This window comes from Mytilus californianus, unplaced genomic scaffold, assembly GCF_021869535.1.
Source record: "Mytilus californianus isolate M0D057914Y unplaced genomic scaffold, xbMytCali1.0.p SCAF_13, whole genome shotgun sequence".
NCBI classification, from domain to species: Eukaryota; Metazoa; Mollusca; class Bivalvia; order Mytilida; family Mytilidae; genus Mytilus; species Mytilus californianus.
This window is the reverse complement of record NW_026262615.1, coordinates 9,784,052-9,801,955: the sequence shown is the minus strand read 5'-3', so window position 1 is coordinate 9,801,955 and position 17,904 is coordinate 9,784,052. Positions and strand designations below refer to the sequence as shown.

Sequence of the window (17,904 nt, the reverse complement as noted above, 5' to 3'; positions counted from 1 at the left end):
AAATGTCAGTTTCAAGTCTCTTAACTATATTTTCCAGCTCTTGCAAAGTCAAACAAATATAGATCTAAAATAAATGAATTCAGTTTAATAAAAAAGATTGTCTGCTTAAAAAAACTTTTTTTTTTACTTCTAAAATCTCAGGGCTGAGGATCTCGGACCATTGGTGGTCATGCATTGATTCGTGTTCCACTTATTATGTCAACATCTAATAACTATCCCCGCGGGAAATGTTGTTGGTCAATTCAATGACCATAAACAATAGGGATCAGGATGAAAAGATTGACATGCTGTTAAAAATGTTATTAAAATAAAATTGCGTCATATACATGACCGTAAAACACGTGGATTATAAGGGAGATAATTCCGTTAAATTTGCGTAGTAATATTACACGTCACAATTTAAAAAAAAATTGTGTGGAAATTCTTTGGAAATTTTCCTTCAATAAAGAATAATTCTTCATAGTAAATACAAAAATAAAACTGAAAGTTTCCAAAAATATTCAAAGAGTAGAAAATGATAACTTGCCAGTGGTTTGATGACATCGATTTCGTTTCGATATTGTTGGATTATTTTAGTGTAGGATTATCCGGTTTCAGATGATATATAAATCGCGGTAATTTACCTCTCCTATCCCTCTTCTCAAATCGTGAGGTTGCCGTGTGTTGTGTGCGAAAAGTTGTCTCACACAACACTTAAACTGGAAGAAATTAAGCGTAAAAACTTTTAAAAAATACAAAAAAATTGAAAAAGTAACAAAACTCTTAAAAAAACTACTGAAACGGTAGGTTTGTGATAGAACAGAAGCGAAAACACCTTATTTCTTCTAGCAATCAACAGCGCCATATTTTAACCTCTGAAAATGACGACTAATATCAATCCAGCTGGTGCAAGTTACCCAATGGCTTCATTGTATGTAGGAGATCTTCACCCAGATGTCACCGAAGCTATGTTGTTTGAGAAATTTTCAACAGCAGGTCCAGTCCTCAGTATCCGTGTCTGTAGAGATATGATCACAAGACGTTCGCTTGGTTATGCTTATGTCAACTTTCAGCAGCCAGCAGATGGTAAGATCTCCAGAGTTGTATATCTGTTATCGCACTGACCATTTACCAAGTTTACATTTCCATGTATTTAAATGTTGATATTCATATATTTCAATTTCACAGTCATTTGACCTGACACTGACAGATTGTCGGTGGTAGCAAGTCAACCTGCCTCCGACCGAATTATAGTTATCTCGTACCATTGCAAACTCGTACCAATGTCAACTCGTACCACGGTAAATTCAAACCATTGTAAACTCGTACCACTAAAAACAAACTCGTACCACTGCTAACTCCTACCACGGTAAATTCAAACCATTGTAAACTCGTACCAACTTATTTAAATGCATTCAAATGGTGTGTAAATAAGGAATTATATATACCAAGTTTAACTCTTTTCCTGGCACTCCTATTTCAGCTGTTTATTTTAAGTGTCTGTAAATAACCAGACAGTGTTATCTGTTATAGGTGTTTCCCCAGTATTTTTCCCGCCAAAAGTGTACATGTGACATGGTTGTCAACAAAAGAAAACGTGATCAGGGAATTCGTTTGATTTCTGGATTTTACTGCTTTAATAATTTAGTTTGGATATATATGCATTCCCGATTTAAGGTACAGTCAAGCATTTGTATTTAAAAAAAAGTTTGCAAACAATATTTACTTTTCAATTTGACAAAAACTTAGCCATGATCGTTCATTGGATGTAACCTTGTTCAACAATGCGAGACAATGTAAATAAAGCAATCAGCTGTCAATGTACGTCCCTTGAGATGGTGTTTATAAATAGATTTCTTAGTTGCCACTGGCATTATATTTGATCTAAAAAAATGGTAAAAGGCTGCTGACAGACCTTCGGAATCACTGGAATATATGTTTAATGGTACGAGTTCTAAATGGTACGACTTCGCAGTGGTAAGAGCTTACGTTGGTACGAGTTTGCAATGGTACGAGTTAACTTGCTTCCCCTCCGACCAACTCGCCCCACCGAAAAAGAATAGGAATTCAATCCCACTGAAACAATACCATACAATGCAATAATTTTATCTGTTATATATGACGCCAAAGGCAAAACAAAACCTGCAATGCTGGTCGATATCCTCGTCTCGTGGGTTTTTGCATTGTGAAACACAATTTCCATTGAAAAAGCATGCATAATAAGAATTCATATGATGCACGAAAACATATGATCTGCCCATACTTTTGTTTTAACCCCACCTGTAATTAAGAATATATCTTGCATTCTCATTGTTCTTGCAAAGGATTTTTGTAGATATGTCCAGGACCAACCCTTTTGTAGTGGAAAGATAATATAAAATCAAGAAAATTGAAGATTTTCCTCGAAACCAATTTCAGTTTAGACTTTGTATCTGGTATTTATTGCATGATATGTGAAAAATGCACACAAAAGTAGTGATGCTTTTAAAAGAATTCCATGGTTTTCTAAATGATGAAATGAGGGTTTAAAATTATAAAGATAATTTGTGGGCACAATACCTATTTAGTTGTTAACAAATGGGAACGCAAAAAACATATCTGACTAAACATTTAATATGATTTTGGCTGCAACATATTGGATCACACATTTTTTATTTCTCCGGATATTACTGTAAAGCGGGAAATTTTCATGCCGTCTTTTTTTTGCGATTTACCAACAAAATTTAGATTCCCATGGTTTTGAATTCGCGATGTCCCGGACGGTGTCCTATGTAAGTTTTTTTCATAAATGATTTGGAAACTGTACAGTGTTAATAAATGAATTTAAATCAAGTGATAAAACCAATCAAAATTCCTTTTTGTCAGTTCACATTTAAAACTATTAGTTATGTTTGCTTTTAAAAACACAGTCACAATAAACAAAGAAAAATAACCTAATTAAGAGTGAATTAAATGCTGACAGAATTACTGCTTATTAGTTAATATTTTAATCTGATTGATCTGTGCAGCAGATACAATGGGTAATCATTTTAAAACTAATTGACAGGTGTCATTTACATAACTGTAACAATAGTTGTTTATTGAGCAATATCCGTAATGTCCACTTTGATTAATGAGGACTATCACAGTCTTCACGATGAACTGCTAAATCTGCAGGCCCGGAGCTCAATTTTTGAAAATTTTTAGTTAGATTCTGTTGACTTCTAGATATGATTTTCACAGGCCCAAGAGCAATTTTACAAGCCTGGGCTGCCACTCAGCGTGAAGACTACTATCATGAGTTAAAGTTTTGATATCTAACACTGACTTTCCTTCAGAAATAAAGTTATATTTTGCGGTATAGATCTGTTGTCTGTAAAACCGATGTTTTAAATTAGCCTTCTGCATATCCTATTGACATACGTTCATGTATGGTCTTCGTGTTTGGATTTCCTTGAAACATTCGCGGTAGTTTTTTTTCGCATTTCAACTCTTACCGCGAAAATAAAACTGCTGCGAAAATTTCCCTGTTTACAGTACATGGATATTAGGGCCCTTAGTAGCCAGTATTTGTCACAGAAAATTAACAACTAAAGGTCACTGTATGGCCTTCAACAATGAGCAAAGCCCATACCGCATAGTCAGCTATAAATGGTTAGGAAATGACAAATGTAAAACAATTCAAACGAGATAACTAACGGCCTAATTTATGTACAAAATCATGAACGAAAAACAAATATGTAACACAGCAACAAACGACAACCACTGATTTGCAGGCTCCTGACTTGGGACAGGCACATTGAGAATGTGGCAATGTTTAACATGTTAGAGGCGCCCAACCTCCCCTAACCTGGGACAGTGGTTTAACAGTACAACATAAGAAACTATAAAAATCAGTTGAAAAGGCTTAACTCATCAGATGGATACGAATAGAAATACATCTTGCAAAAACACAGAGTGGACGTGGACTGGTACTTGTACATCCCAACAAAAAAAAGACACACAGTACAGATCTGAGAGTACTCACAGTTACTGACAGCTAGTTCAAAGCCAATAACTAATAAAAAAAATCATGCATTTAACAGACTTTTCTCCCAGTTGCCCCACTTGCAAAATGTGATTAAAAGAAAGTGCACTCTTTCCACCTACATACATGTACATGTATGATATGAAATGTAATTAAATTTACATTTTTGAGACTTTTCATTGTACATGTGTAAATGGTGATGTTTATATAAATGAGAAAAATTTTAAAAACGGTTAGATTTAATTGATGCATTGAAATATGAATAGCCATTTTGGCCTTTCTCTTTCTCTGAGATTCAACTGTACTATCCAGGGTGTGCCATTTTGAGACAGGACATTAACCTTCCCTTTTTGATACATGTACAAATGTACATGAAAAGTGGGTAGTACAAACAAAATGTACATGTAGTACAAATGTCTTATCAAACAGTTCAAATGCATAATATGCATGTATAAAAGAAAACTGTCAAATTGTCCTCACTGACTATCAAGTAATTGTATATAAAATTCAAGGTTTAAATAAACTTGTAAAAACTTTAATTTATGTAATCAGGTTGATTGTAAATGTCATTTTTGAAAAAGAATCTGAACACAAAATACATGTATGCAAAATACTCGTGAAGGTGTGAACATACTCATGTATCTTTTGCAGCTGAGAGAGCTCTTGACACAATGAACTTTGACACCATCAAAGGTCGACCAATAAGAATCATGTGGTCTCAAAGAGATCCATCTCTGAGAAAATCTGGTGTTGGCAACGTATTCATCAAGAATCTTGACAAAAGCATTGACAATAAGGCATTATACGATACCTTCTCTGCCTTTGGAAATATTTTATCCTGTAAGGTAAGAAAACTGTTTAATAATGGATTTTATTTTACATTGAGGGGTTACAGAACACCTAAGGGAATGAACTATTTAAAAATCTGCCAAATGTTTTAATCAAACTGCAATATATTCAAATCAATGAAATTATTCCTGTAAATTGTGTGGTTCTTATATTTTTGTTGACAGATCAAAAGTAAATATTTTATGTTGTGAAAATTAAAGGAGTCAAATCCATTTTAAGTGTTGGGTATCCCCTTAATCACAGATAAAAATAACTGGGTACCATATTAGGGACATCACATGACCACAGCAAAAATAAAAATGAAAAAATAAGGTGTCTAAAGATTTTTGTAAAATACAGCATTTTATATATATGATTTACTTCCATCAATTATTTAAAAATATAATTGATCAAATGAAATTTTCAAATTTATATTCATAATTTGATTATAATCAGAACTAGGCTTGCACTGCATGCTGATAAGATATTTAACTCGTGTAAGTTTTGGAACATCAATTTCAGATTGTCTGTGACGAGCATGGATCCCGTGGATACGGATTTGTACATTTTGAAACTGAGGAAGCAGCCAGAAATGCTATTGAAAAAGTAAACGGCATGTTGTTGAATGGAAAGAAAGTGTAAGTTTTCTTTGTAATCATTCGTTGTGTATAGTGTTTATCAGAAAATTAATAACTGTGAAAAAGATGAAAATGCTGAGCTTTTTATTTCTTCATTTTTATGCCCCTGTAGTAGCAGAAGGGGCATTAAGTGTTACCCTTGTCTGTATGTACGTACGTCCCAAAATAAGTTTCCTGTCTCTAACTTTAGTTTGTCTCAACGAAATGTTATGAAACTTGTACACAGTGCTAATTACCACAAAACACAGATCAATTTTGAATTTGGGTGGTGTCACTTTTACCGATCTAGAGTTATGTTCCTTTACAAATGGACTAATTGCTAAAATACACAATGCTTATTACCCCAAAAGTCATTACTAGTTTAATTTTACCATTCTTGATTTATATCCCTTTAAAACGTTATATGCAAGTGGGGCATCATATGTTTCCCATGGACACATTATCCATTTATTAAAAACTGTATCTTGAATAGTGTTTGGTAGGTGCACATAAGTTAAAATGTTTGAATGCTGTTTAGTCTTTTAAAGCAGTTTATAATCATACCATCTTTATTAAATATTTTCTTATTCTAGATTTGTAGGACGATTCATGAATAGACGGGAACGTCTAGAAATTCTTGGAGACAAGATGAAGAAATTTAACAATGTCTACGTGAAGAACTTTGGTGACGATATGTCTGAGGATGAACTGAAAGATATATTTGAACCATTTGGGAAACTTATAAGTGTTAAGGTATGAGCTATTATAGACTGTGAATATGATGATAGTTTGTTTTGATTTGTATGGTGGTTTTAAGATTTGCCACTATATTTTGTGGTAGTGGCCAGGTAAAATGTTGTGATTCATGGCCTTCACTCACTGCCACTGTATATAGATAAAAGGGCAATTTATAAGTTGTATGAGTATTCCAAAATTAAATTTAGATTGGTTGGAAGTGACTTTTTAGTCCCCTACCGATGGTCCTTGGACTTAGAAAATTCACTTAAATAGTCAGTTTTCCACACTTTTTTTCGTCATGCTTGCCGATATTGACTTGGATATTTGTTATTTAGTTCACACCATGACAAGTTATAGATCAAGTTAGCATTTTGTTCCAGTACAATTAGTTTTTAAACGATAGGGGACTATGTATTGCCATGCAATACTCTCAGAATGCTTGTTAAAAATATTTCTGACGATAAAAGGATTCAACTATTAGAAAATATTAGTCTGACCCTCTAGATTGTGTTTCTGTTTTGATACATGAATTTGCTATGGGAACTATATGGTTGGACATTAAAAGAAACTCCAACTGTAGAAGGGAACAACGGTTAGAAGATAGTTTGATTTATATAGATGGAACAATTTTGTTGAATGATTGTTGTACAGTACACTCATGGTGATTTAGTTTAAAATCACTCTCTAAAGGTAAATAAATAACTGTAAAAACACAACATAGACAACTAAAGACAGCAATAGGAACCCCGTTAAAATCTTGGAAAGTGTCAGGTGCTCCTGAAGGGTGAGGAACTAATTGATGGTTATGAAAATTTATGGTTTTGATATAAGATTATAACTATTATTTTTATTGACAGATCATGTCTGACATTGGCGGTAAAAGTCGTGGATTTGGATTTGTTAGTTATGAAGAACCAGAGGCAGCAGAAAAGGTAGGTTACTTTAAATTAACAATAAAGTAGCTTAACCTAATGTGTACATCACATATACAAGTTATGAACTACAAAATTAAAATTCAGGTTCGTCAATGAAATCAGCTCAAGTCCTAAAGTAATTATTATCTTGTTTGATAAAATTATTTCTGGTCTTATAACAAAACCCTTTGAGCAGAAATCTCAAAAAGTGGTGGTCCTAAGGTTTTGTCCACATATATTTTGAAATGGAATTTTGGTATTTTGTGTAAGGTCAAAAAAAAATATATGTCTGTTTAAGGTTACATACTTTTAAAAAATAGGGTAGGTAGGTCAGTATTTCCATTTTATTTTTTGCGACATGATTTTGATTCATGCCTTTCCTCTTGTCGTGGTCCGAGTTGATCATGGGCCGAGTTGACTCAAATTTTTAATGATTGGATTATTTCTTTTGGAAAAAATGGCGGCAAAGTGTTTATTTCATCACACGAGTTGCAAATTTCCTTAAAACAGCTGTCATATTCACCATTGTGAACATTAGGATGTATCAGGCAATTGATTTATATTATTTGCAACACTAACTTTGCTTTAGACACGAGTTCAGTTTATTTTTATACGACCGCCAAAAAATTTTTTGGTCGTATATTGGTATGACGTTGGCGTCGTCGTCGTCGTCGTCGTCCGGCGTTGTCGTCCGAATACATATTGGTTTTCGCACTCTAACTTTAGTTTAAGTGAATGGATCTTTTTGAAATTTGACCATAAGGTTAAATACCACAAAAGGAAGGTTGGGATTGATTTTGGGGGTTATGGTACCAACAGTTAAGGAATTAGGGGCCAAAAATGAGCATTTTCTAGTTTCCAGACAATAACTGTGGAACGGTGTATGGATCTCTCTGAAATTATACTACAAGTTTCCATACCACAAAGGGATGGTTAGGATTTGCTTTGGGGGGTTATGGCTCAAACCGTTTAGGAATTAGGGGCAAAAAAGGGGGAAAAACAAGGTTGTCCTGGTTAATGGACAAATACTTTAGTACAAAACATAATTTAAAGCAGTGTAAGGGAGATAAATCAAATACATCATTGAAATTATCTCCCTTACACTGCTTTTAAATTATGTATAAAGTAATGGTTAATGAACAATAAAGATAATCTAAAACAGTGTAAGGGAGGTAATCCAAATACAACGTTTTGGTTACTTCCCTTACACTGCTTTTAAATTATGTTTAAAGAAATGCATATTTATAAAGGAAGACCAGTAAAAATATCTGCAAATGTTTTCATCTTTTTTTTTTACAAAAAAATCCATATGAAAGATTTGACACTATATTTTTATTAATTCTATTATAAAATAGATTAAGTTAGCACTATGGTAAATTTAAATGGGTAATTATGGTTGCCAACTCCATTGGAAATTTGAATTGAGATTATGACCATATCTTGAGGGAAAGAATTTTTTGGGGGGAAAAAGGGGGGGGGATAAAAAGAAATTGTGGGGGGCCAATTTTTTCTCATTTCAGATTTCAGAAATTAAAAAGAATTATTCTTCAAATATTATTATTTTTTCAAATTTCAAATATTGAAAAATTTCAAGAAGTAATCTTTAATTGCACAGTATGGCGCATTAGATTTGTAAAATCTTTGATCACATTTATTTATTTGTTATGCCGAATCTAACAGTGTATTTAGATTTTTAATTTTGGGTCCAGTTTTCAAATTGGTCTACATTAATGTCCAAAGGGTCCAAAATTAAACTTTGTTTGATTTTAGCAAAAATTGAATATATGAGGTTCTTTGATATGCTGAATCTAAACATGTATTTAGATTTTTGATTTTTGGCCCAGTTTTCAAGTTGGTCCAAATTGGGGTCCAAAATTAAACTTTGTTTGATTTCAACAAAAATTGAATATATGGGGTTCTTTGATATGCTGAATCTAACCATGTATTTAGATTTTTTATTTGTGGACCCCGTTATCTAATTGGTTCATATTGAGGTCAAGAGGGTCCAAAATTAAACTTTGTTTGATTTCATCTAAAATTGAATTATTGGGGTTCTTTGATATTCCAAATCTAACCGTGTATTTAGGTTTTTAATTTTGGGTCCTGTTTTTTAAATTGGTCTACATTGAGGTCCAAAGGGTCCAAAATTAAACTTAGTTTGATTTTAACAAAAATTGAATTCTTGGGGTTCTTTGCTTTGCTGAATCTAAACATGTGTTTAGATTTTTGATTATGGGCCCAGTTTTCAAGTTGGTCCAAGATAGGGTCCAGTATTTAAACTTTGTTTGATTTCAACAAAAATTGAATATATGGGGTTCTTTGATATGCTGAATCTAAACATGTATTTAGATTTTTGATTATGGGCCCAGTTTTCAAGTTGGTCCAAATTGGGGTCCAAAATTAAACTTTGTTTGATTTCAACAAAAATTGAATATATGAGGTTCTTTGATATGCTGAATCTAACCATGTTTTTAGATTTTTTATTTGTAGGCCCCGCTATCAAATTGGTTCATATTGAGGTCAAAAGGATCCAAAATTAAACTTTGTTTGATTTCATCGAAAATTGAATTATTGGGGTTCTTTGATATGACAAGTCTAACCGTGTTTTTAGATTTTTAATTTGGGTCCCGTTTTTTAAATTGGTCTTCATTGAGGTCCAAAGGGTCCAAAATTAAACTTAGTTTGATTTTAACAAAAATTGAATTCTTGGGGTTCTTTGATATGCTGAATCTAAACATGTGTTTAGATATTTGATTATGGGCCCAGTTTTCAAGTTGGTCCAAGTTGGGGTCCAAAATTAAACTTTTTTTTGATTTCAACAAAAATTGAATATATGGGGTTCTTTGATATGCTGAATCTAACCATGAATTTAGATTTTTTATTTGTGGGCCCCGCTATCAAATTGGTTCATATTGAGGTCAAAAGGGTCCAAAATTAAACTTTGTTTGATTTCATCAAAAATTGAATTATTGGGGTTCTTTGATATTCCAAATCTAACCGTGTATTTAGATTTTTAATTTTAAGTCCCGTTTTTTAAATTGGTCTACATTAAGGTCCAAAGGGTCCAAAATTAAACTTAGTTTGATTTTAGCAAAAATTGAATTCTTGGGGTTCTTTGATATGCTGAATCTAAACATGTGTTTAGATTTTTTATTATGGGCCCAGTTTTCAAGTTTGTCCAAGTTGGGGTCCAAAATTAAACTTTGTTTGATTTTAACAAAAATTGAATATATGGGGTTATTTGATATGCTGAATCTAACCATGTATTTTGATTTTGGACATTGGACCATAATAGGTAAATTAAAAAAATTCAAGTTCTTAGACCACATTCTTTCTGTGTCAGAAACCTATGCTGTGTCAAATATTTAATAACAATCCAAATTCAGAGCTGTATCAAGCTTGAATGTTGTGTCCATACTTGCCCCAACTGTTCAGGGTTCGACCTCTGCGGTCGTATCAAGCTGCGCCCCAGCGAAGCATTTTATTCACTTTACGAAGGAAATAAAATGACTTAGGGTCGGCGCTTAAAAGTAGGGACGGTCGGGTAACCGTAAACAGACATATATTTTTTTTTTACCTAAGAAATAATAGTGAGCTTTACAAAATGCTTGAGGACCAGCAGATTTTCATCAATGACCACCAGGAAAACAAATATTTCAAGAACTCCGTTTAAAGACATGTAGATTTAGAAAAATTAGGTGTTTTTTTCTGCAACTCCTAAAAAATCTGAATGATCCAGGTTCGAAATCAAAATTTTTCTAGGGCTTCTCTTCAACATGTTAAGAGAACAATCTTTTAGGAGTGACCTATAAATGAACATTTTTCTACAGTAACATTGCTTTTTAATTGTTTGCTGCACAGGCACACTTAAAATTAGTACATTGTTTCAGCTTTTTGAATTAAATAGCTTTTGACAACATATGAAGAAAATACAATATGTGTGATTTTTAATAGGCTGTTGAAGATTTGAACGGTTTAAACATCCACGAAAGGACTTTGTTTGCTGGCAGAGCACAGAAAAAGGCTGAGAGACAAGCAGAGCTTAAGGACAAATTTGAGAGAATCCGAATGGAGAGAATTAATAGATACCAAGGAGTTAATCTGTATGTAAAGAATTTGGATGACAACATTGATGATGAAAGACTTAGGAAGGAATTCTCTCAGTTTGGAACCATTACAAGTGCTAAGGTATGTAGGAAAAGTATTCAAATAATTTAGGACGGAGAACAATTGACAATCAACAATCAATTAATCTTCCAAAATGAATGAAGTGAGCACTTAATTCACTATTCTGCTTAACTTTCTCTGTCCGCCACTCAAATGCAGAAAAATTGACTATTTGTTGCCATATATGTATACCAGATTTTCATAAAACTGCTATTATGAATAATGCAAATTTTTTATCAGTGCAGAATTAGCAATTTTGAAAATAATTTTCAGTTTATTTTCTTTATTCAGTCACTTTTAATAGAGTTTATGTTAATTTATGACATTTTAGTTTACATATTCTCTTCTTTTGCCTTTTTGATACAGTTTGCACTTACTTAGGTATGATATACAGAGTATTCAAATGATTTAAGGGATGTACCATATAAATATACATTGGGAAGGTCAAAGTTTCAACTATAGGTGGGTGTCAACTATGCTTTTCTACTGAAAAATGTAAGTGAATTTCCAAAATTGCCACTATAGATGGCTACCCCATTTTCAAAATGCCATCTTTTGATATTATGTATGTTTTAATAGAACAGCACTTATTTATTTTAATATTTTTTATTTCAATGTTACTTTCAGGTTATGACAGAAGGTGGAAGATCCAAAGGATTTGGTTTTGTGTGTTTTAGTTCTCCAGAGGAGGCCACTAAGGCAGTCACAGAAATGAATGGTAGGATTGTGGTAGCCAAACCATTGTATGTGGCACTAGCCCAACGTAAAGAAGACAGAAAGGCTCACTTGGCATCACAGTATATGCAGCGTATTGCTAGTATCAGAATGCAGGTATAGAAATAATTTAATTGTGTGTAAACTAATTTATTGACATTTGAATGAAGTGTAAAAATATTAGTATTAATTGTTTGGGTTACTCAAATAAATAAAAAAAAAAATGAAAATCGTCTTGAATGCATACAATAAAGAAAAGAAAAAAAAACCGATATTATTAACAAAAAATTAAAAAAACTAAATAAAATGTCAACAGTTGTGTATTACATACATCCCCTCTACAAACTATTCTTTTAGGTAAAACTGCATATTATACGAGAGAAAATATGGTATGATATTCAGAATTTAATGCATTCAATACAGATATTTAAATTGTTGGACCTTTATTTGTATCTAAGAGCTGGAACATCCAATATTGATCCTGATGGTGGACGAGAGGCACTCAAATGAATTGGGTGTGTTTGAATTTTTTGAAAAAAATATATGAAATGGAAATTTAAGTCATGGATGGTTGGGGTCTAAAAGAATTGAGGCCCTTTATTTGTATTTTAGGCATATTTTCACAAGCTTTACATAATTTTTGTTGAGGTTGTCAAATATGTTTGAAATATGCAAAACACTGGTTTTTATACCCACAAGGCATATATGGCTTTTGGGGCAATTGACACAATTCAGAAATGTTGACCCAATGCTCTTCAACTTCATTTTCCGTTCATTTGTTTTATTTGTAGGAGTGTCACCAATGAGTAAAAATATCATGTAAACAAACACCTGTCTGGTACAGATAATTTTAAACCTGGTATCTTTGATGAGTTTTTTACATACTTGATTTGATTATGATTTTAGAGACAGCCTGCTGCCGGGATGATGAGTTTTTTACATACTTGATTTGATTATGATTTTAGAGACAGCCTGCTGCCGGGATGATGAGTTTTTTACATACTTGATTTGATTATGATTTTAGAGACAGCCTGCTGCCGGGATGATGAGTTTATTACATACTTGATTTGATTATGATTTTAGAGACAGCCTGCTGCCGGGATGATGAGTTTTTTACATACTTGATTTGATTATGATTTTAGAGACAGCCTGCTGCCGGGATGATGAGTTTTTTACATACTTGATTTGATTATGATTTTAGAGACAGCCTGCTGCCGGGATGATGAGTTTATTACATACTTGATTTGATTATGATTTTAGGGACAGCCTGCTGCCGGGATGATGAGTTTATTACATACTTGATTTGATTATGATTTAAGAGACAGCCTGCTGCCGGGATGATGAGTTTTTTACATACTCGATTTGATTATGATTTTAGAGACAGCCTGCTGCCGGTATGATGAGTTTTTTACATACTTGATTTGATTATGATTTTAGGGACAGCCTGCTGCCGGGATGATGAGTTTTTTACATACTTGATTTGATTATGATTTTAGGGACAGCCTGCTGCCGGGATGATGAGTTTTTTACATACTTGATTTGATTATGATTTTAGGGACAGCCTGCTGCCGGTATGATGAGTCAGATGTTCCCATCAGCTGGACCTGGGTATATCCTTCCTACCATGACACAGGGACAGAGAAATTTCTATGCCCCAACACAGGTGCCACAGATGAGGGCAAGTCCAAGATGGCCAACACAGCTAAGACAGCCCACACCAGCTAGTGGTATGTACTGAACAGCTTTCAACAATGAGCAAAACCCATGCATCATAGTCGGCTATAAAATGACAAATGTAAAACAATTCAAACGATAAAACTAACGGCTTGATTTATTAAAAAGCAATGAACGAAATACAAATATGTATTACATAGATTTCTTAGTCTGGAGGAAGGAATTTCAACACAATTCCCCCACAAACTACAAATCACAAAAGCAGGGCTTACCATTTGATACACAATCATTGCTCATCAGATTACTATTTATAACTGAATACTTGTATATTCTTACGCACAATGACCATGTATGAAACATTTGAAATTTTTGTCAAACTTTTCTCAAGATTACTGATGAGAGCGTCCTTATAATTTTGTATCAAGCATCATTTGAGATTGTATTTTGTAATATATGTGTTTTCACATCTATTGCTTATCAACTTCAGACTTCCAGTAAATAAAAAAATTATATAGATATTTATAGCATAGCTTACAGTTCATCTTGTTTGACCTATTTTAATTTTGAAGTAAACGGATTTAGATATCTTTAGCAATAGTTCAATTTGTTTGGCATATTTAGTTTTAATGTAGAGGCAAAAATGAGCCATAAAGAGATACCGCATATTCAACCTTGATCTCCCCATGTATGTTACTTAGAGGAAGAAGATTCTGATACAGACTTCAATTGCTTACATCCACTCCATTTGAATTTCTCATTGGCAATCATACCACATCTCCTTATTTTCATATTCAAAGCTTGGGGATTTATGTGTAAATGACAACATTGCTCAGTAATTTATTACCCTGGTAAGTCCATTTGTTTAACATAGAATTGAAAGATGAACTTACTGGATAGACAAAATTACCAGCCAGCTTTGTATAACGGGGAATCTTCCTATTTCAGGATTCCAGAATATGCCTGGACAACAGGTTAGACCTGGCAATCCTGCAGCAGCTGGAGCAAGACAACCTGGTCAAGGCAACATCCGGGGTGGAATGAATGCTCGTCCAATCACAGGACAGTCTGGCACTGGACAACCACCACGCATGCCACAGTCCGTACCAGGCAGAGGACAAGGGCCTCCCCCAGCCGGAGTACTCAACCCAGCCAACAGATATTCAGCTACACAGATGAGAAACCCACCTCAAGCTGGAAGACAGCAAAACATGGTGATGCCACAGGTAGGTACAGCTTGTTATCTGGGGTCAACTAAAGGTCTAATTCTGAGTGAAAATTTGATTTGATTTTGGTCCTGAACTCTGATGTATTACAATGCATGACTCATCAAAACATGGTTATGCCACAAATAGAACACTTAGGAATAAACATGTTTGTTTTCAATTAAAGGGTCTATTCTAAGTGAGAAGTTGATTTAAAATTAATCCTAAATTCTGTATCTTTAGTGAAGGTAATGAAATGGCTTGTGAAAAATGGGATTATATAATTGATTTCATTTATTTACCATGTTAACCAATTATCTTTCAACCACTTTTGTAAAAAAATATTCTGAAACTGAAAGAAGGTAAAGAATAAGATCTTGGAAATATGGCATTCTTAAGATTTCATGTTCTCTTCAACTTCTTATGTATAAAGTTAGATTGATGTGAGTCATAGGTAAAGAATCGTGTCATTGAAGTACTATAAATTCAGAAATTATAGCGAGGTTTTTATTAATGCAAATTATGCAACTTCTTGAGTATCACAATAATAAGAACTTGCATTCTTATATCAAAAACATATATATGTATGTAGATTTTCCTAAAATTGCAATAATTAAACAAGCATTTTTATACCCCCGCTTTAAAAAATGGGGGTATACTGTTTTACCTCTGTCTGTCCGTCTATCCATCCGTCTGTCCGTCTATCCGTCCAATGAATATTTTTCGTTGCATCTTTCTCAGGAACTACATCATAAGGATTTCTGAAATTTGGTTTCAGGGTTTATAAAAGTCGACTCTACAGTGTGATGCGTTTTCAGATTCATCACTCAACAGCTTTTTGTTTACCAAACACTTGCATCATTTTACACATGAGTAGCCAAGTTGAAAATTTTCGTCACATTTTTCTCCGGAACTACAATACAAGGATTTCTGAAATTTGGTTTCATGGTTTATATAGGTCAGCTATACTGTGTGATCTGTTTTCAGATTCATCACTCAACAATTTCCTGTTCACCGAAAATTTGGGCGGGGGTATCATCAGTGAGCAGTAGCTCGCAGTTTCACTTGTTGTTCATTTTTCAAAATTCTCAATAATAAATGCACTCAATAATTTCTGAATTGACAGTATGGCATTCTTTAGAGTTCAGCATGATTCTTCAGATCTATACTATAACATTTTTAAAGAATTGATAAAGCTGTGGCATTTCATAAAAAAACAGGGTATTTGGTTTTTCTTTAAAGAAGAACAGGTTAATGTCAGTTTTGCACCAGATGGAAATTAAGAAAAAAATATTGAAGGTGGAAAAAAAGTTAATACAGCTTCAACATGAAGAACAGCAATAAAAGCCCTGTTCATTGATAATTTTCTATGTTTCTATGTATTGTGTGCGATTTTGTCCCATGTACATTTACTCCATATCCTTTCATTTTCTAATCATTTAAAGAATTTATTATCTAGTGTCTGTACATGCTAGAAAGGTATTGTGTCCCTTAGAAAAACATAATTGAATGTCAGCATTAACACTTATATAAATATAATTCTGTTTTAGCCACCAGCCCAAGGAGGAGTGATTCAAGTTCAAGGTCAGGAGCCTCTGACTGCTACCATGTTAGCTGATGCCCCCCAACAGGAACAGAAACAGATGTTAGGAGAACGTCTGTTCCCTCTGATCCAAAGTATGTACCCAGACCTGGCTGGAAAGATCACTGGAATGTTACTGGAAATAGACAACTCTGAATTGTTACACATGTTGGAATCCAAGGAGTCACTGGAGGCAAAGGTTTGTAGGACAAATGATTAAAAGGGGGATTATTTAGGCAATCTCTATTTTACTCTACATTTAATATGATCTATCACATGGTACACTGCAGTTCAGATGGATTGTTTAGGCAATCTCTGTTTTACTGTACCGTACTTAAGTGTGATCTATCACATGGTACAATGCAGTTCAGATGGGTTTTGCTTTTTTCTGCCTGTCCACATTGGGAAGTCAAAAATTTTTTACAGTTGTCAAACATTGAATACAAAGTTGTTTTTTTTTTTTTTGCGTGGCCGATGGAAACTGTCAAGTGTTTGTAACTGTTGTTTTATGTCTTTATGTCTTGAACTGCAGATTGTGAAAAGGGGATGCTTATCTAGCCAAAACACCATAAACTATATGCATAAAGCTATATAATAATGAGAAGTAAAAAGACCTTTGTGATACCTGTAATTAACCTTTATCTTAAAGATTAGCATAATGATATTCCATCACAATGAATAAAGCAGGCAAAGCATTTCAGTGTGTGTACTCTTGTTATATCTTTTCAGTCCATGTTCAATCCATTCCCCAAATCAAAGATAGATATAGAGGTTGTAGATCATTGTTTCTCTAATTCTTTCACTTTTGTCACATTTCCCAACCCATTTTGAAAAAAACTGTTATCCTCACTAGTGAAATGACTGTTCTCTGGAATTGATTGGTAGAAATTTAATTGTGACGTCAAATTTTCTTGGTTCCTTCTGAATGTCCTATTGTGACCATAACTGATGACGTCACATATGAAGAACACAACTTTCTGTAAATCATTGAAAAGGAAGGATAAAAATCATTTGAGAAACAAATTTCACCACTATAACTCGTGTAATATGATATTTCTCCACTCTCAACAGTTAAGTCTTAATTATTTAAAAAGCTTGGCAAGCCTCACGCTTTGAATATTAAAAGTAAACAGTCTTGTGGTGGAATCTATATTTGTCCTGACTGTTCATTACTTTTTTAGCTGCCTTATTATGTTGCTACATTTTTGCCTGAAATCACAACTTCATTGATGAATAAAATAAATGATATATATTTTTCAGGTAAATGAAGCCGTTGCTGTACTGCAAGCTCATCAAGCCAAAGAAACTGCACCTTCCACTGAAGCAGCAAGCTAAAGAGGGTACCAGGGAAACCGAAATAGAGTAGATCCTAAGGACAGATAATTTGACAGATTTTCTTGTTACCATGATTACAAGCATTTATAAACTGTATTGTCAGAGCTTTTGTTCAGATATGTTTGCCCTCATGTTTATTAATATTGTA

General features: G+C 33.5%; 1 protein-coding gene across 1 annotated transcript in view; it reads left to right on the top strand.

Annotated features, from left to right (window-relative positions):
- Nucleotides 1-609: 609 nt before the first annotated feature.
- LOC127723848 (uncharacterized) overlaps nt 610-17,904 on the top strand; it is a 373,964-nt gene continuing 356,669 nt past the window's right edge. The window contains exons 1-11 of the mRNA XM_052230569.1: nt 610-1,065; nt 4,637-4,830; nt 5,336-5,451; nt 6,024-6,183; nt 7,026-7,100; nt 11,037-11,270; nt 11,877-12,080; nt 13,519-13,690; nt 14,583-14,860; nt 16,390-16,620; nt 17,682-17,753. Coding sequence (XP_052086529.1) covers nt 861-1,065; nt 4,637-4,830; nt 5,336-5,451; nt 6,024-6,183; nt 7,026-7,100; nt 11,037-11,270; nt 11,877-12,080; nt 13,519-13,690; nt 14,583-14,860; nt 16,390-16,620; nt 17,682-17,753 — 1,941 coding nt within the window. The 5' untranslated portion in view covers nt 610-860. The remainder of the gene's footprint in view (nt 1,066-4,636; nt 4,831-5,335; nt 5,452-6,023; nt 6,184-7,025; nt 7,101-11,036; nt 11,271-11,876; nt 12,081-13,518; nt 13,691-14,582; nt 14,861-16,389; nt 16,621-17,681; nt 17,754-17,904) is intronic.